The sequence below is a fragment of the Engystomops pustulosus genome, chromosome 2 (assembly GCF_040894005.1).
Source record: "Engystomops pustulosus chromosome 2, aEngPut4.maternal, whole genome shotgun sequence".
NCBI classification, from domain to species: domain Eukaryota; kingdom Metazoa; phylum Chordata; class Amphibia; order Anura; family Leptodactylidae; genus Engystomops; species Engystomops pustulosus.
Window position 1 is genome coordinate 140,764,979 of NC_092412.1, and position 20,753 is coordinate 140,785,731.

General features: G+C 36.8%; 1 protein-coding gene across 3 annotated transcripts in view; it reads right to left on the reverse strand.

Moving 5' to 3' along the window:
• C2H1orf94 (chromosome 2 C1orf94 homolog) overlaps positions 1–20,753 on the reverse strand; it is a 139,368-nt gene that overhangs the window by 91,631 nt on the left and 26,984 nt on the right. For all 3 annotated transcript variants that reach the window (XR_011852854.1, XM_072133092.1, XM_072133093.1), the window contains exon 3: positions 10,353–10,549. Coding sequence is in view for 2 of the 3 variants with exons in the window: in XM_072133092.1 (XP_071989193.1) it covers positions 10,353–10,549 (197 nt within the window). In the remaining variant the exon portion in view is untranslated. The remainder of the gene's footprint in view (positions 1–10,352; positions 10,550–20,753) is intronic.

The following is a 20,753-nucleotide window of genomic DNA, read 5'->3' on the forward strand; positions in this document are numbered from 1 at the left end:
CATTGTAAATGCTATTAATTAGTGTCTAAGGAATTTAGCATTCCACATGGTAGCATTGCCTGTTTGTGTAGTATGTGCACAGGCGGTAATCTTCCAATAATTAACAGGCAGTCTATGGGATGTGGATAACTTGTTATACCTGCAATCAGTTTTCATACACAGACCAGCGATGCGTATTAAAGGTGACAGATGGAAGTGGATAGGCGCAACCAAGCAAACAGTATTTCTGATGACTTTACCACAAAGGAAATGCTAAATATTATAGAGCAAAACTGTTTTCTTTTTTATTATTCAATGACACAACTGAGTTTATACTTTACTCCATTTGAAGATGAATTCAATTCTTTGCTGGTAGGATAAATGATAATCAATATGTACATTTCTAGAATAAGACACATGCACGCATTATAAAATAGGAGCATGGTAGAATGTAATATAATAAATACACCATACAGTCACTATACTGAACCATTTTCAAATTACAACAGCAAATAACTTTGTAACATATTCCCTATATGAGATTTGCTTTTCCTATAAGAAATATCTTCTTGCTTGATTGTTTTTTCTATTATACAGTACAAAAATGAGGGTTTTGCTAAAGGGGGTATTCCCATTTCAGAAAATAAATATTATTGTTTGTAAAATGCAACTCCAGAGCCATAGGCGAAGGTGGAACATGACGGTGGTAAGGGGGGACCTATAACGCCTGAATTTTATGTGATAGTATTGATGTAAGATGATGGTCCACTTTAAAAGAACAGAGTATGTGGTATAGTGTAGTAATGTAAGGAGGGAGTAGATGTCACTTCCTGTCCTGTAGCTCTCTTTCTCTTTCTCTCCCTAGAAGCACAGAAAGAAACATGTCCCTCTCACCTGCCCTTTTCTATCAGTAATTTACAACTGGTTATTTACCAATTACATGTATAATGCTATGAAAATGATTGTCTGTTATTTGTTGAACTTTGACACTGTTTATTTTGTATCATGTAAATTTCTTTCTGACTGTTGATGAGATGAAGTTGGTGTTATCCTCCTAAGCCCAGGGGAAGGGCAATTCTTCGGCCATGGTTCCCGAGAGGTTTCCTCCACAGGGGTTTTTCCTCTCCTGAGCTCTGTCGGATGACTCTTTGTCACTCGGAGGTTGCCCATATTTAAGGTGCAGGCAAGTTATTGGTGGACTAATTCAACTTATAGAGGATGTAAAGCCTCATGGTGGCGAATAGGCTTAGCTTTGGAAGTGGCCAGCCTCAAGGGTCTGTTAATGGTAAAAGCAGCCAGGGGTGGGCACGGTGGTGAAGCACACAAGGTATAATATTCACTAGGGTCGTTGGTGCCCTTAAAGTGTACTGGCTCTGCTAGAATGTCAAGCCAGAGCCTGACGCCCCCCTTTATCGCTGTCTGGCTGGGTGCTGTATATCAGGCTGCTGTGGATTGGGCTATTGGTAAATCCCACTCCTAGCATGTCACCTGACTACTCCTCTGATTGTTTTATTCCAGTGATTCAAATAAAGCTGTGGACATTTTGACCTATTAAGTTATGTAGGTGTGTATTGTTTCTTGTTTAAGTTGTTTTAAAATAAAGTGATATATGATAGATATGATACCATATATACATGTCATGGAAAGTTATACAATTTTCCAATATACTTTTGGTATCAATTCCTCATGGTTTCCTAGATCTCTGCTTAGTGTCCTTCTATAGGAAGCTGCTGAATTCCACTGGATAGAAATCTGTCCATGGTCATGTGATGTTACACAGGTGCACAGGTGCAAGACTTGTTATAACACAAGAAAACTGTGAGGAATTAATACAGAAACTATAGTGTAAAATTATGTAACTGTACAAACAAAAATGAACCTTTATTTGCTGAATCAGGAGCCACCTTTTTAGGACTTCATTGAATTAGATCCCCACAGATATTTAAAGGGAACCTGTCGCCAGGAAACCCATTTATAGCAGTCCCCCAGTCCCTACAGAGCATAGTACATACACTGCCAAATAGATTTTGTATACAAAATTGGTTTTACAGAAAAAAAGATATGTTATATTGTACCTTTCATTAGCATCTGCTGTGTGACTAGGCAGTTGCCCAATAGGAGGGGCTGGAAAGGAGCGGCCCCCCCCACCTTTGGGGAACATGTGACCTTTTCAAATATATGAATTACTCCCCACACTCGGGATTGGCTGTAGAGGAGCAGGGGGGCGTCGCTAAGCCAAGTGATAGGTGTTTTCATATATTTGAAAAGGTCACATGGAGTAGCTATTCCCCAAGGGTGGGGTGGACTGCTCTTTTCCAGCCCCTCCCATTTGTCAACTGCCTAGTCACACAGCAGATGCTAATGAAAGGTACAATATAACATATCTTTTTTTCTGTAAAACCAATTTTTAATACAAAAACACTTTGGCAGTGTGTGTACTATGCTCTGTGGGAACTAGGGGAGTGCTAAAAATGGGTCTCCTGGTGACAGGTTCCATTTAATGTAACAGATCAAAACTATAGTATATTTTTAAATACAACTACTAAACAAAGTATTCTCATGTTTTTAATTTCATATTAATATTGTCAGAAATTTATGGCAATAGGATTTTTTTTTATTTGAATGACACATGTATGTGATGGGAATCTGTCACTTAGACTGCCCATTTAGGGTGTGTCCACACATTGGGGGTCATTTACTAAGGGCCCGATTCGCGTTTTCCCGACGTGTTTTCCCGAATATTTCCGATTTGCGCCGATTGTACCTGAATTGCCCCGGGATTTTGGCGCACGCGATTGGATTGTGGCGCATTGGCGCCGGCATGCGCGCGACGGAAATTGGGGGGCGTGGCTGACCGAAAACCCAACGTATTCGGAAAAACCGCCGCATTTAAGAACAGAAAATGTGTCGCTCGGGACGCGCTTACCTTCACTCATTCCGAGCCGGTGAACTCAGCGCGTTCAGATGCTTTTCAGCGCATCAGCGCCACCTGGTGGACGGCGGAGGAACTACCTTATTAAATCCCGTCCGAACCCGAATCCAGCGCAGAGAACGCGCCGCTGGATCGCGAATGGACCAGGTAAGTAAATCTGCCGCATTGAGTGTTTCAGATGTAGTTTCCAATGCCCAAACCAGGAATGCAGTGAAATAAAGTAGGAGCAGCTTCTCTTAACGATAAGTCTTCACCCATTATGATCCACACCCGTTTTTGGCTCCAAAAACTTCATATGAAAAATCGAATGTGGTACACCCTTAAGGTTGTTCTGTCGCACTGTAGAATTGGAATGTTACATAGTTACATAGTGTAGATATATGTTATATCGATCTTTAATATAGGAGTGCAGTCTTTTGAGGATAAAAAAATAAAAACATTGGGGAAGATTTACCAAGTGTCTGAAAGTCAGAATACTCATGAGCACTGGTAAAATGAAAGCTGAGCTGTGATTGATTGCCATGGGCAACAAGAAATATTCTGACTTTCAGACACTTGATAAATCTGACCTATAAACTACCTTTGTTCTTAAAGGGGTATTCCCAAAAAGACAAGATTTTTCAATATACTCAGGATAATAAAATAACACATCCTTTAACACTGTTATTAACAGCACACAGAGTCTTACTCTACAAGCTACAGACAGATAAGGTATTTATAGAAGAGCTGACTGTGTATTTTATTGATTAGGTGAGGGAGTAGAGCTGACTCTTTTATTTTTTAATTAGGTGAGTTAGCAGAACTGAGAGAATCATTGTGTTTATATCCTCATCTTATCATCTCTATCTCATTTCTCTTTTTCTGTGTCAGAAACTAGTAGAATATTTAAAAGCTAAATAAAATGTGTAAACATCACTAGAGGATTAAATTTTGAGAACATTCTTTCATAAGCAATCCCCTTTAAGGATAAAAAAGAAAATAGGTACTTTTACTGAAAAATATGCCTTTTTGCTGCCCTTTTTTATCATACGATTTTAACCACCCTATATTACAGTACATTTTTAGAACCCACATATGGGCATAGGCACATAAAGCCACATCCACCCGCCGCCACGACGGATACATCATGAGGTTTAGACTTCATGATGTATTCGACGCCTGCACTGGTGAATGTTAGCTGATTCTGCAAAATTGCACATTGCTGCTCTGTGCCAGCCTACTCCGCCGGTAAGTGCAGCCCTCCACATCGACATCGTGTGGAGGTGGCGTAGTCACCGGTATGTGCAAGAAATTGCGATTATATTGGGGCTTCTACTGGTGTAGAAGCAATAACAAATCTCCCCCTTTAATTCTCTTTTTTCCCCAATAAGGTCAAGCTCACTACCCATTTCCTGATTTCTGTTATGGAGGAGCGAAGCGAAAATCAAAAACCAATTCTGAGTGACAGCATTACATTTAACATTAGTTCCCATAGACACAGTCATTCTTCAGTTACAATAACAATGAAGCTGCAGTCTGTTTTCTTTTTAGTCATAGTAATAATAGCATGATAGAAGAGATCCTATGTGAATGCAAGTCTTTTTTAACTAATGTGAAATGGAAGACTTCCATTGATCATCATTTTTCTCCTTAATAGGAAAGAATAATGGCAATCACAACAAAATCTTTGCCTAACCTTGTGGACCTTTGCTAAACTTATTATCATCCTCTAAATGCCTTACAACCCCCTTATTCTACCCAACCATGGCCCAGATTTATTAAACTCTTTGCACCAATTTTCTGTCTGACACATTCTTTTTAGTGCAAACTACTTACACATGTATTTATAAAGTGTCTGAGAAACATTTGTGGCGCATTCGACACATCTGTGCCGCCGCTGCTCTATGCCCAACGCAACACAAAATTCTGCACATAAAGGGGTTTCCCTGTGCAGTCGGACCGTGCACCATATTTATCATGCACTGTTCAACAGAATTGTGTTGCACTCCCTTTGTTAAATGTGCACCAAAAAAAATAAATTGGTGCATTTTGCCAGAGAAGTGCAGGGATCACCAGATTCATGAAGAACGTGCAACACATTTCAGGAATCTGTCGCACACTGCAAAGGCAAACTGCACCCTCTACAGGCAAATTCCACATAATGCAGTGTGTGCTATCTTTGATAAAGCTGGGCCAATTAGTTGAATCTATGAAACATACCGCCACATTTATAAAAATGAGTGCAAACTGTCCTATGTGCAGTTTGCCTGTGAAATGTGCAGGGTGCGCCAGATTCATCAAAACTGGTGCATGGTCTTCATTAATTTGGTGCCCCCTGCACTGCTTTAGAAGTCTGCATTATTTTTTTTTGTGAACTTTTTTCAAGCTGCAGAAATGTGGCACAGACAGAAATATGGCATATGTCAATAATACTAAGCACTAACACCCCCCTTTAGGTGCACATTTTTTCTGTGTTGTAGGACACAGTGCAGCCACAACACAAAACTGGCACTGACACTTTACAAATACATGTGCAAGCAGTTTGCACGTTCTTTGCAGTGCAAAGTCAGATAAAAAACTGGTGCTAAAACTTTACTAAATGTGGGCCATAATATCTAAATGTAAGTAACTTATCTACATACAATACTGTGCCAAAAGTTCGATGCTGGCCATAAAAATAATTAATGATAGTTACTGCAGGGTCATGGGAGGTCATACCTTTCAAACTAAACGTGCTCACGTTTGCAAAAAAATCTGACTTTTTGATATACAAAAAGTAGAAATTAATAATATATTTCCCGTTAAGTTAACATTTGATCTGCTTTGGTTTATCATTAAAGCATAAATGTCATATTTTACAACATAAAGGCTATTACCATGTATCCCAGTTACTGTCACATGTACAGAATTCATTATTATTCTCCATGGTGTGTTACACCAAGAGTTTTTGATTTCCTTTTCTCTCTTCGCTATCAAACATTCCACACAGGTTTGCATAAACAGCTGTTGCATCTGTAAACCAGTAATCCGTCTTGCAACAAGTTTTAATTCCTCTACTGCCAGGGAACATAAAAACATTGTTCTGGGATTAACTAGTATATGGAATACAAAGAGCTAATAATATAAAGTTCGGAAACAAAAAAGGGTTATTGATTGTATATTCATGTAATTTACTGCTGCTTTCTCCAATACAAATCACTTGGAAATATTTCCAACACTGCTAAAGGCATATCTTACATACAATAGATTATACCCAGAAGGCCACAATATAAAGTAGGATATAAAACAACCCTTGATGTTGTAAACAGCATCTCACTGTAAATCCAGATAACATTTTGCAGCAATCCTACAACTTGCATGCCCACGTGGAAACAATCCTCTATTCATTATCAGTATCTTTTTACTTAGCATATTTTTTGGACTATAACACGCACTTCTTTGCCAGAAAAAATCATGCTAAAAAGTGCCTGTGTCTTATAGACAGAAGATCAGGAGGATCCAGCACCGCCAGACCTTCCTGACAGCTGTAATGGACATCGAGGGATGCAGTGATATAGAGCTGCACCCGATCTCCCAGAGAGGAGAGCCTCTGCACTGCCCTCTCTTCTCTCCCGGGTGTCCTACGGGACCTGTAGTGATGCCATAAACATGTGACTGATCACATGCTTCTTAAATCACCACATACTGCCAAGAATGGAGACAGAAGCAGAACTGTGTTTGTAACTGTATGGATGATGCAGAACTGTGTGTGTTACTGAATGGATGATGCCGCGCTGTGTGTGTAACTGTATGGATGATGCAGAGTTGTGTGTGTAACTATATGTTGATGCAGAGCTGTGTGTGTAACTTCTTGGATGATGCAGAGCGGTGTGTGTAAATCTATGGACGAAACAGATCTGTGTGTGCCTTTGTGCGACCAACAGAGATATTTCAATTGGTGTAAAATATATTTTTCCTTTGTTGGAAGCCTAAATCTGGAGTCCGTCCTATAGTAAGGAGAGTCTTATAATCCAAATTTTTTTGTTTTTCAAAAAGAAACAAAGGAATTTACCCAGTGATATAAGAATTAAAACTGTAACAATAAAAGATGGCTACATATTGTATTTTAATGTTTTCTATTGGCATTACTTTAACGTATTTTCTTGGCCGCATAGGTCCAGGAGAAAAGGCAAAAACTGGATGAATATCTATTCTAGCCTCTCTTAGTCTAGGTAAGTTAAACAGATGGCTGTAACATCATCTCTTCAGCTTTATTGTTTAAAAAAAGTTAAACACATGTACAGAAATCCTCTTTATGTGGATCCTGGTGCTATCCTCAGCTAATCTTAAAAAGCTAGGATCACCTAGAAAAGAAACTTAAAATTAGCAGCAAGGTGCATGGGGATAAGATGTCTGCTGTTCCGGGCTGCTAATTATGCACTTCCCCATGTTAGAGAGGGTGGCATCTATCACACAGGAGGCATAAATTTACGCCTCTCACATGATGTCACCTCCCTCTCCCAGCATAATAATAATAAGCATGAATAATTAGCAGCCTGGAGTACTGAACATCTGGTCCCACAGCTCTGACCTGCAACTATAACTTTCTAGGTGATCTCAGCATGTCAATACTAGCAACGGACAGCATCGAGATCAAGATCAAGAGGAGCATAGGTGGGTATGTGAGCATGTTTTTCCTTTTTTAAATTGTATATTTCCTTTAATGTCAGAATATCAGATGAAAAATATAACCCCAAAAAGTGCTTATGTAATGGGATGTGTATCATTTATTGGTATATTTTCACCCTATCGATTATTGTTCTATTAAATATGTGTGAACCTTGGGGTAGATAAATAAAGCAAAATGAGCTTGGGCTAGTTTGCACAAAAAAATGACTAGTTTTCTTTTGGACACATCTTCCAAGGATTTTAGGGACATTTTTTCTGGTTTGGATTAAACTTCACACACCATACATATACAGTGTGCCATTGTTAAGTTTGTATGTATTCTACACTATTACCCATCGTTGGGGGTGTTGTCCATTGGCAGCAATGCCACTGTGATTGAATTTGTGTGGCACTATTTATTTTGAGAGGCTCGTATGAGTGTCAATCAAGTACCACAATAACAGACTGCTTAGGCACTATATTAGCAGTATACTGCAATACATTTTACGGTAGTATATTGTATGAGGGTCCAAACACTCTAATGGGCCTAAAAATAAGAACATGTATGGCAATAAACAACCAAATTAGAAACATGTTACATATCCCCATATCTGAAAATGAAAGATTTATTAAAATTTAAACATGATTATCCTATGTGGTTTACGGTGTAAGGGAAAAAAAAAATAATTGGTCCCTTACAAGTTTTTTGAGTAAAAATTTGATCAAAAGGTCTAACAGTATCTGAATTGGTATAATTGAAAACACATTACCTAGCTTTGTAAGCAAAACTATAAAATAAGCTACAGGTGTCAGAAATTGGTGTTTCGGCTACATTTTTTTCTCCCCATATTTTCAGTTTTTAAGAACCTGCTACCAGGGAACTGTCCTTCAACATGTTCCACTGATCCCTCTATCCATGGGATTAGAGCTAGAATTTTTCTAAAAAAGACTTTATTGTTGTCCTCTATTACAGTCATGGAGGCAGGGAGCTGCATTATGCAGTCAAGCTACCCCTCTTCCTTACTGAGGCTAACACTGCTAACCCAGACCTTCTCATGTATGAGAGAGACATGTGACTCTCTGAAGACAATTCTTGAAGGCAGAATGAGGTTGACTTCTCTTAACATAACCCGGTCTTTATTACCCCCCTACCACCCCTTTCTTAGGGAGTGATTAATGATGTAGTAGTGCTAAGTCACACACAGCCACTGTCTGTCTCTCTCTTTCAATGTTCAAAATATGGGTTGTGTCCAACTTCCTACCTACCCTTCCTACAGCCCCTGCAGAGTAAAATTAAAGAAGCTTTATATGCTATAAACCATGATACCAACTGTAATGGGAAAACAATTATATCAGCACAAGTTCCATGCTACACTGCTGACTATAGTTCATATGCAGTACATATACAATGATAGAAATCATTAATTAGCTGCCCACTACCTCCATTTACAATACCACATGCACGGTAACGTTACTTAAACAGAACAAAGGAAATAAGACAAAATCAGACGAAAGGTCATGCTGCCCTCAATTTCTGTTGCAACAGCACTTTAAGAGGAGAGTAACTTTTCATTTTCTGTATCTCTTTGCTAGGCGTCTCATTTTATTTTGTTCTGTGTGAATCCTGAGCATATGTTAGGCACGAAGCACACAACAAATGTCATGCATCAGTGTGGTAGACTTTCAATTAGTATTTACCATTTTAACAGGATGAATGGTGGTTTGCAAAGTGCAAACTGAAATCTATAACTAGATAAATATATATCAAATAAGTAAGAGTCTATACCATTATATTATCTTTAACTTTTTTATAGTAGTGACAGTATGTAAAATGTGCATGAAAATTTTAAACCATGTTCTGTTTTTACTGAAATTACACAAAGGAGTATCACCAAGTAGACATTCCCATTTAATTAATCTGCCATATATATACATTTCTTCAATTTGATGTTAAAAAATGTTCCTGTGTGAAGATCATTTCCTATGTAGTCATATCACCCTTTAGAAATGAATTACAGCTATCCTTGGATACGACCACCTCTGCAGGTGGAGTGATTGCAAAAACAAAACAAAAAGGACAAAGAAGCAAAGATTTTTTTTTTCATGGTCAGGAGTTACTACATGTCAGAAAGCTGTCCTTTGATAATGAATGCTGAATTTGGCAGGCTTTCAAATGTTACATCTAGATTTTGAAAAACACATTTGTTTGGCTTCCTCATGTACAGCTCCATTTTACGTAAATTACTCAGGGTTTCATATAGAGCTTAAAAATAGTTCTGCAATGTAAATCAAGTCATGTTAAAAATGCTCCTATAGTTTGTTTTTATTTATTGAACAGGCATCATATTTTCTGCTTCTATATGAAGTAGACTATGGCTGTATGACATAGTTTACAGTAGATACTGTTCAGGTACAGAATGCTTTAGGAAGTGTTCAAAACCAAAATGTCACTTCTTGTGACATACCCCTCTTAAACAGCCAGGCAGCTGAAAAGGTCATTGCGACTTCATAATTAGTAAATCAGTGAAACTATTAATGTCATGGCCAATCCTGGATATTGCATTACAGGGGCAGCTACTTTCAAGCAAGGAAGAGGAGGTGAGTGATATCAGTTATGAGGTTGGGGTGTTAGTAGTAGCATGTGTGGAAATTTTAATCCATTGCACAGGTGATAAATGTTTGGAACCCTATGCACGGTTTTGCATGCTTTGGATACTGGTTGACTCCATGCAGGAAAAGATGTAATGTATCGTACATTTTCACACTGAGTATAGTATAGAAAAATATATATAGTGTATATTACAGAAAACATTACCTGGAAGTGTCCATAGTTCATCTCATTCTGCATCCAGAAAACTGGCATTGGAGGAAGGGTTGACATATGTGACTGGTTTGTAGGACCATCAGCAACAGAAGAAGTTGGTGGCATCAATACAGGGCCTGCCTGCTTAACATGTCTCTTTTCAGTCTCATTGCCAACTGATACAACAGCTTGCTTAGGCACTGCAATACCTAGAATGAACAAAATTAAACTGAAAATTATTAAGTATTTTTGCAATGAATAATAATGAATGACATTGCATACATTTTTTTGAAAACAAAATAAAATGTTATTTGACATCACATTGGGTATTAATTATAGAAATTTCCCCCTCATTTAAATTGGCTTTACATCTTTAATGTCCAACACCAGAGCTGCTCAAAAGAAATTTGGAGTCATGTATCTATATTTTTAAAACATTTTTTGCGACTTTTAGTGTTTTTGTGACTTTTCACTGTGACTTTTGCTTCTCAAGTACACCTTTGTCTGCACCTTGTGCAATGTGCCAAATTTTAACTTATGTATCACTTTTTTTGCTTACTTTTGCAACTTTTAGGTGCAAATCTGCACCTGGTCCGGTGTGCCAACTTTTCACTTATGTATCACTTTTTTTGCTTATTTTTAAAAATTTTTAGCTGCAAATCTACACCTGATCCAGGGCAGGTACAGAGTAAGGATTTTTTTCTTGGACCCTGTTTTAACATGTAAGTTGGAGTTAGTTGACATGCTTTAAGGCTACGCTCACCTGTGGCATGTACATTGCATTTTTTAAATACATTGCAGAAATGCATGTGTTTTACATTTTACCATGCATTTGGCTGGTTAAAAAGTATTTTAGCGTTATTGCTGGAGGTGTAAGCAGGTTTAAAAATGTTAACAATGAAGAGAAATGCTTTCAAAGCAACCAAACGCATGGTAAAATATAAAAAGTAATGAGTTTCTGCGATGCTTTGAAAAACACATTCCACATGCCATGTGTGACCACACCCTTACCCTCTCTCTTGTGTATGGCTAGAGTGCTTAAAAATGCAGTCCATGGCCTCAAATCCAAAATTTACAGTAGTGTCCACTCCTGTATATAACCCCTCACATGTCTTGTGTCCAGGTTCATAGGGCAGCATGGTGGCTCAGTGGTAAGCACTACAATCTTGCAGCACTGTGGACCTGGGTTCAAGTCCCAGGGTAAACTTCTGCAGAGAGTTTTTATGTTCTCTCCATGTTTGCATGGGTTTCCTCCAGGTCCGCAGGTTTCCTCAAAAACATACTAGTAGGTTGATTAGATTGTGATGCCCATTGGGGACAGGGACTGATTTGGCATGCTCTGTGTGCACTATATAAATAAAGGAATTCTTCTTATTATTATTTGAGATATTTCCAATAAAAAGTCTCAAAAAAGCCAAAAGTTGCACCTGCCAGGACAGGAAAAACTAAACATGTATCACAAGAAATACATAAGGGACAAAAAAGACCTACCAAAAGTCTCAATAATCCGGAAAAAAAATAAGATACATGTTCTCCAGTGAGCAATAAAACAGAGTATCTGCAAAGCATAATGAGTTGATCCCCCATCCATATGATATGACATCACTATACATGTTTTATACCATTTTCCCCATCATGCTGGCCTTACCATACGCTCCGTAAATCAGATTAGTGGAGGTCTGCCTCTCAGCACTATTGCCTTTAGCTTTTTGAAGGGGCCACACACAGGAAATATTATAGAAATATAAATGATGAAATTCCCTTACATCCCTTCCTCATTGCATTCCTTCCCTTCCTTGGTTGATGGACATATGTATTTTCAACTTTACTAACTGTGTAACTGTGAACTGCAACATCCTAAACAAGTACAATCGTCTTTTTATTTAAGAGTATCAATGAAAAATATTAGCTCCAATTGGACACCTTTAATTGGCTGGTTTATTTGATAGATTGGATAATCGTGGTTTGGTAAACTGAAAATAATTTTAATAGTTTAATATATTATAGTAAATAATAGAGCACCAATCTTTTGATTTGCTGTGGTGAAGTCCAAATGTAAGAATAGAGATTAGAATGGAACTTAATATAGTGATTCGAAAACAAGATTCTTTGGAAAATGTCAATTTTCCAATTTTGCACATATATTACATTTTCCCAAGACATGCTTTACTAAGAGTTACTAAGAGTTAAAGGGGTATTCTCGTCTGGGCATTCACATTCAGTTTCACTAATCTTCCAAATATAAACATTTCTTCAATTGGATGTTATTAAAAAAAATGTTCCTGTGTGAAGATAATTTCCCATAAATGTAGTCATGTTGTACCTTAGAAACAAGATAGCTTCCTCGGATACGACCACGTCACATTTTGGCAGCAGTGGCCAGACATGCGCTATAGAGTCCTGCTGGACCACCAGGATTCAGCAATCATTACCACAGGACGGCTGTGCGACATAACTCCCGGACATTTCATATACAAAAACCTTTAGTTTCTGTGTGCAATCACTGCAGCAGAGGTGGCCGTATCCGAGGAAGCTATCTCATTTCTAAGGGACAACATGGCTACATTTATGAGAAATTATCTTCACACAGGAACATTTTTTTTAATAACATCTAATTGAAGAAATGTATATATATGGCAGATTTATCAAACTGAATGTGAATGCTCAGATGAGAATACCCCTTTAAGTAGCTCCATCCCCTAAAACCAGTGGTCTTTGAGCAGGAAAGGAAAGCTAGCAGGCTTTAATGCCAAAAGAAGACTTATTGTTTCAGAGAACAATTTAGCTTGATTAAGTCTACAGACATTAATAGCACAATGTATTTTCCATATTATGAATGAGATGATGCACTTCAAAGAAGCATTTATACATTAAAACAAATGAAACTAATTTCATCATAATGCTCATAGGTCAGATAATTTTGCCGTCATTTCCTACTCACTGAGAAATTGTGAAATTCAGTTTGGTCTCTTGAATATTGAATTATATTACGGGACTAATAGAAATATATTTTTTATTGCCTTATGTTAACTACCTTAGATTAACAGACAATCTGAGTGATTACTTTTGGATTGGTGTGCTAAATAAAGAGAAAGATTTCATATAGCCTGTAACATTATTTTCCTCCTTATTATCGAGTTTCATTGGTCCTGAACTTTGCCCAAACTAATTCTTAACATTGTTCAAATTGTTTTTCTTGTGAGCAATTATATTAAATAGAGCTACAGTATTTCATATTTATAAAGTGCTCCCAAATGAAGGTCAGGTAAGAAGAGTAATGTTGTATAATGTCCAAGTGTCGTAGTAGCAAAGGTAGTATAGGGAAAGGTAGTATAGGGAAACTAGTATCTTTACTGGGCAGCGTCTTCCTAAAAACGATACAGATAGGTCCATCCACCTCTTCAGTTCTGCTTGTATCTTAGAAAAAAATTGTGGATAGTTGAGGTGATAAATGGATTCTGGAGTCTTTCCCACATTGATTCCCAGATTTTTAATATGTGTCTGTTATTGCTTAATAACCAGCCTATCAATCAGCCTCTTACTTAATGGTAGTAATTCCGTTTTGTCAACATTGATCACAAACCCGGAGAGGCACCCAGAGTCTTGTATAGCTTTGATAGTCCTTTGTAAGTCCCTTGGCGTGTTCTCCAAGAACAGTAGTAAATCATCGGCAAATTGTGTTAGTTTCACTGCCATATTCCCCACTTTAATCCCCTCATACAAATCGGAGTACTCTAATAAGTGTGCCAGGGGCTCGAGAGCAATGCTGCATTGTAGTGGGGACAGTGGCATCCTGTCTAGTTCATTTTGTAATTTTTATGTTATCAATATTTACATTAGCAATGGGGTTACAGTAGAGGGCAGTGACACAGTTGCAAAGGCCTCCTGTTATTCCTATCCATTCCAATACCACACCCAGCCAGTCCCAGGTTTTTTTCTTCAAAGTTAAAGAAGAGGAACATTTTACAGGGGTGTGGGATTGGACTTTGGGATGAACAAGCCACAGGGACACAGCTGACAAAGAGGCAGGTAAATAATAAAATCACCAGTATGCACTAATTAATTGTCTATTATTTACATGCATTAATCCACACTCAAACTAATGAAGGGATTCACAAGTAATATAAAATGCTTGTAAATACCTTGGATGAAACAATATCCTAGGATAAAACATTGAGGTATGAACATGTCTGCAGGTTATGCTCTAGATCCTGTAAAACCCATTTTGTTCTAAGTAAACAAAGGAAAAATGTCTCTGACACATCAGGACACAATGCTATTTGTTATGCTTGGTACACATGGGTCCAGGTTATAATACAGGTTCCTGCTATGTTGAAAGATGCAGAAGCTGATCAGGTGAATATAAAATGATAGTCTCTGCAAAGTCTAATGCTTCCAATGTCACACATGGCATCAGGTCTCAGTGAATAGACTCCAGGATGGAATACATACTGCTAATATAACTGTACTAGAAGAGAAGAGATCAAAAGCACATAAGCTCACTTGAAATTTTTATAGCAGTAGTGGAGTGTTTATCTCTTATTCATTATTTAAGAATTGTGGTTAAAATCAACACTGTAATGGGAAAATCATGAACAGATTTTTTAGAGCACTATATTCCATTATTGCCATTGTGTTTCATTGTAATGCCGGTGATTGCCAGTGGGTGCTGATGCTGGTACCTATTAAAAAATATTTAAAAAATAACGCAAATATGATATTTTTTTCTAATAAAAATTTGATGCATTCATGGCGGAACCTAAATAGCATAAAAACGTTTTCAGTGTCAATAAACATATATTGATAACACATTTTTATATTTCTTTACCTTCATTTGCATAATTAAATAATTTTAGGGAAATAAAAACTTTTCACAATGTCACAGTCAAGAGCCATATCTTTTGAAAAAGTTGTTTTATTTGTACAACCTTGGGCATCATAAACCTTTTTGACTGCATTTAATATATTTTTATGTGATAGATGAGCAATTCTTTTTTTTTTTTGTCATATGGGATAAATATTACTGTAGTTTTCCAGCCAGGGTTGGTATAAGTGTGGAAGCACAACATGTGTGCTTCCTTTTTTTTAAAGGGTTGGTAGGTTTTTTTTCTAACCTTTTCAGACTTTGGTGTCTGTTTTTATTTTACATAAAACTTTATATTTTTTGTTTAACATTGTGTAGATACTTTGTCCCATAAGGGGGCACTGACATGAGATTGCTTAATCTCTTACATAATACACTGCACTACTTACATGGTTACGGATTTATTCTGACTGCCATTTTGGAGTTTTACCTACTGTAGGCCTATTGGTATTTGCCTTGTGGGGTTTTTTGGCATTCCACTGGATCATCACTCTAGGATTTAAAGGATGGACTTGATAAATTGACATATTTTTTCAACCCTACCTACTAATTTTAATAGACGTCTAATATAAAATAAAATTTCATAAGGACAAAAATATCTATTAGAAAATCTTTTCTGTGTGATCCCAAATTTCAGTAATGTACTCAATTACTCAATAAACATTGTTTGGATAGAACCCTAGAATTTGGGTCTAATGCTGGCTTTATTGGCTATATAACTGATATAGCAGAACAACATATGTCAGCAATGCTGGCTCTCTCTGCTATCAATTGATATAAGAGTCTTAGACTATAGGTAGTGGAAAACTTTGAATCATAGGTCATTTCAAAAGACTATGACTATCTATGTAAACACCACGGATTCCTCGTACTGCTACAGCTCATTGTCATTTATTTGTAGATGTTCACTGTCACAATGACTTTCCATCATGCTTTATTTGTTCAAATTACCTTAATGTGCCAAAACAAACAGATGGGTTCTCAAATACTAAAAGACCCAGATTGGCAACCATGAACTTACATGTGTCACAGACTACGCATTATACACATATGTATATTATCATTACTTACCGGAGAAAGCTTTTCTGCCATTTTTGTTGTGAATTTAGGTTTAGTATTAATTTGCTATGCTTATAGTTGTGTTTATTTTGTGTATTACTGAATATGTTACGTAATTGCCTCAATAGCATGTATTCTGTGCTCTATTTTATCAAGGTGACAAATTGTTAAAAAGGTTCCAAGTACATTGTAAATTGTAAACTTGAACATTTAGTTTATCAATTCATGAAATCCTGTATGACAACTGATGATTTTTTTTTATTCGGAAACTTTTTTTTTATATCAGAATATCTTTTACTAAATTTATATTAAATTTATATTAAATTGCTTAAAAATATTACATAAATATTTAAACAGACCAGTGGCAATGTTTTCTCTAAGAATTTAAAATGTTGGCTGATTTATGGAGCTATATTTTTTTAAGAGAAAAATGCAAACTGAAATCTTGTACGAAATGAAATTTTAACTGATTGCTATTTACTACGTTGGCAGGTTTTTTTGTAAATGTTATATTTTTTGCCCAGGTCAAGTAATTTCTACTACTACTTTTAACTTCTGATGCATTCTCTGAAAATGAAACAACTATAGCTCCCAAATTTTGTTAAGCGAACCCAACTACTAGTCTGCCATGCCGACACGTATTGTGGGCTATAAGTCTTTAACCCCTTTAAGACCAAGATTTTTCATTTTTATGCGTTTCTGTTTTTCACTTCTTTCCACAAGACATAACTTTTAGATTTTTTTGTTTACAAAGCTGTATAAGAAATTGGTTTATGCAAGACAAAATGTATGTTCTAGTGTTATCATTTAATGTTCTGTGTCATCAGTACATGGAAAATGTGGTAAAAATAGGCAAAAATTCACAGTTGCGCTATATGCTAAGGGACTTTATCTTTACGCCTTCCAGTTAGCATACACCTCTCTTTTATTCTTTGGATCAGTTTGATCACAGAGATAACAAATTTATGTAGTTTAGTTATGTCTAAATCCCTTAACGCCAAAGTCACTTTTCACCTTCCTGACACGGCCCATTTTTCAAAATTCATTCTCAATTTTCTAAATTCAAAATTTTTCCATACATAGTCATAACAGCATCTTGATTACTAATATTAATCGAATGTCTGGTCTATGTTGACATGGTTTTTTATGGATCCTCTCATTTTTTTCGGGGCTTTGAACTTTAGGTGCGATTTTTCACATTTTCATAAAAAACACAAAATCACACTATTAGGGGCCTGTTCAGATTTCAAGTAACTTTAAGAGGCCTAAATAAAAGTAAAACCCCATAAATTACCCAATTATAGAAATTACACCCCTTAATGTATGTAAAACAACTCTCATGAAGTTTGTTAACCATTTAATTGTTTTACAGGGGATAAGACAAAATTGTGTACAATTGAAATTTAAATTTTTTTGGATAAATTAATGTGTTTTTCTAAATATGTACACAATCTTAGTGGATAAAATACCAAAACACTCCACAAAGTTTGATACCCAATTTCTTCTGAGTACGCCAATACTTTATGGGCACACCAGGGCATCGAAGGAAGCTGCGCCATTCAGAGCAGATTATGCATTGTTTCTTTTTAACGGCTATACAATTGTTATTTTTTTGGCAATTTTTTCAGTGACATGAGATGCACTTTACAAATACTTCATTTTAGTTGGTTATTGGCTTATTGGTGAGGTTTTATTAACTCTTAAATGTATGTAGGGAAAGAAAATCGTAAATTCTGGTTTCCTTTCTTCTTGTATTTTTTTGGGGCCGTACACTGTACCATAAAAATGATATATTATCTTTATTTTATGGATCACTACGATTATGGCGATACCTCATTTAGATAGTTTTTTTAACACATTTTTACAATTTTACTGAAGAAAACCTAATATAGAGAAAATCTCATTTATGTTCTTATCACAATTTTTTTGGAGAGAAAACTTTTATATCTGTTGGTTGACAGAGCTGGTTTAGATGTTTTGCATGTTGAGTTGTCCTTTTTGGGGGTACCATTTTGGTGCACATAATTTTTTTTGATCACTTTTTGGAACATTTTTTTGAATGGATTTTATGTAATATTTACATTTTTGGCAAGTTTTTGGGGTTTTGTTTTTACAGCGTTTACTAAGCGTGTCCAATAATTACTGGCTCACGGGCCTCTTCATACAGAGGTGGGGGTTGTTGCATATTGCAGCAAACCCCCACCGCTAATAACCGCGGTCGTTGCTTGCACCGATCGCGGCTATTAACCCGTCCGTTGCCGCCGGCAAAGTCGCCGGCGGCATTTAAAAGACAGAGCCGCACGGGCGCCGCCATCTTTATTCCGATCGCCGCGCCCCAGAACATCATCAGGGGGCGGCGATCGGTTGCCATGGTAGCCTCAGGTCTTCGTTTGACCCGAGGCTTAATGGCTTCTGCAGATTCGTTACAATGAGCCAGTGGCTCATTTTAATGAATGAGCTGCAAAAATGCCATATATTGCAATACAGAATGTACCCTAGATGGTCTAAGATATAGTGAAAAAAAAAAGTTTAAAAAAAGTTTAAAAATAAAAAAGAATTTATAAAATATTAAAAATTCAAATCACCCCCCTTTCGCTAGAACTGATATGAAACATAATAAACAGTAAAAGTCACAAACATATTAGGTATCGCCGCATCCCAAAATGCACGATCTATCAAAATATAAAAACGGTTACGGCCGGCGGCGACCTCCGAGAAGGGAAATGGCGCCCAAATGTCCTTTTTAGATCACATAAAAAATGGAATGAAAAATGATCAAAATGTCGCACAGACTTCAAAATGGTAGCAATGAAAACTTTGGCTCATTTCTCAAACTATGACACCTCACAAAGCTCCGTGTGCCAAAGTAGGAAAAAGTTATTAGCTTCAGAAGATGGCAAAAATTTTATTTTGTTTTTTGTACACATTCGTTTAATTTTTGAAAATGTATTAAAACACAATAAAACCTATATAAATTTGGTATCACCGCGATCACACCAAACCAAAGAATACAGTTGAGGTGTTATTTGGAGCGCACAGTCAAAGTCGTAAAAACTGAGCCCACAAGGTTAAACCCTACAGGGTCTGATCACTTATACAATTTACTGCATCAGAACTATATTGCAGTATATTGTAGATATAATCCTTCTATATAATAGTCTGTCTGAGAATGTAATATAGAACTAATAAGGGTAGCATTGGGAACCTTTAGTAGGTTCCAAGCTGTTATGACATCACGGATATCTTCGGTGCACAGGCTTCACAGAAGAAGATATCTGGTTGGAAGATCAAAGAGGCTAATGGGGCATGGAGTAGCCGTTCCGTGTAACCTCAGCTCGGGCTACTCCACGTCCCAGTAGCCTCTTTAGAAAATCTGAATATTAGGGAAATAAAAGTTAAAAAAAGATTGCGAGGACATGAGGATTAGCCCTTAAAAGGGTTATCCTCATGTTCTATAGATGCACCTACCACCCAATCTACCGTTATAGGAAGATCAGTGGTGGTAGGTTTCTATTAAGGTTCAAGCCCTCTTAGTCTGAGACGTTGATCCCTTCCATTTAGAAACTTTTATCAATGATGAGATTAGATTAGAATTTATAAAAGGGCTCAGTGGTTGTTACTGAATTGAGCAAGGAGAAATACAGCAGCAGAAATTTTGGCATCAAGAGATCATCACTACAGGTGTACCTATTACATCAGGAAAAAGCTGACATGTAAGAGAAAGAATGGAAAAATGTATCGCCACCACCACAAGTCAGTTGAACCATTCCCAGGACTAGCCCCGGTTTTGATGCCAGGAAGGACCTAAAGAATAAAGACTGTAGAGATCCAGAAGTTCTACATATTTTCATGCAAGCAGGACCTAGAGTGTAGGCCAACAAGGGCTTATAGAATATATAGAGCACACTAAAACGAAACAGTGAAGTGGTGTAACATACGAACATAAACATTTTAACAAAGAAACTACTCCGTATTCAGCAAAACTACAATACATGTAAATATGTGTAGTTTACGCAAAGTGATGCGTAATACCTTAAAGAGTCATGTTTGCCGTCCAGATATAGTAGTAATGCAATCCATATCTTTGCAAGTACTGTCATTGTTTCTTATTGTCCTAGCATAAAATTATACATGTTTGTAACAATGCTGAGAAGTGTAGGCCGAGTATTCTCCAATCGTTTTGTTGCTCAACTTTTTGTCTGCTCTTAGATTACAAATGAGTTAGGTTTTAATTAAACTTTTCTTCAGACAAAATTAAAAACAATGATGTTCCTTATTATTGGCACTCCATTGATCATTTGTTGTACCTCTCTGAGAACATTTTCAGTATTAAAAACTTGCCTTTTTGGTAACATGCCAAGAAAACATTCACCTGTGATTTGATTCCAATGCAGAGATAATGAGACAGATTCAAGGTTATTTGCATTATCCATGCAGAATAATGGGAAATTTAGCAAAGCCTTCCAAATAAAGTTTATTCTCCATGAAAT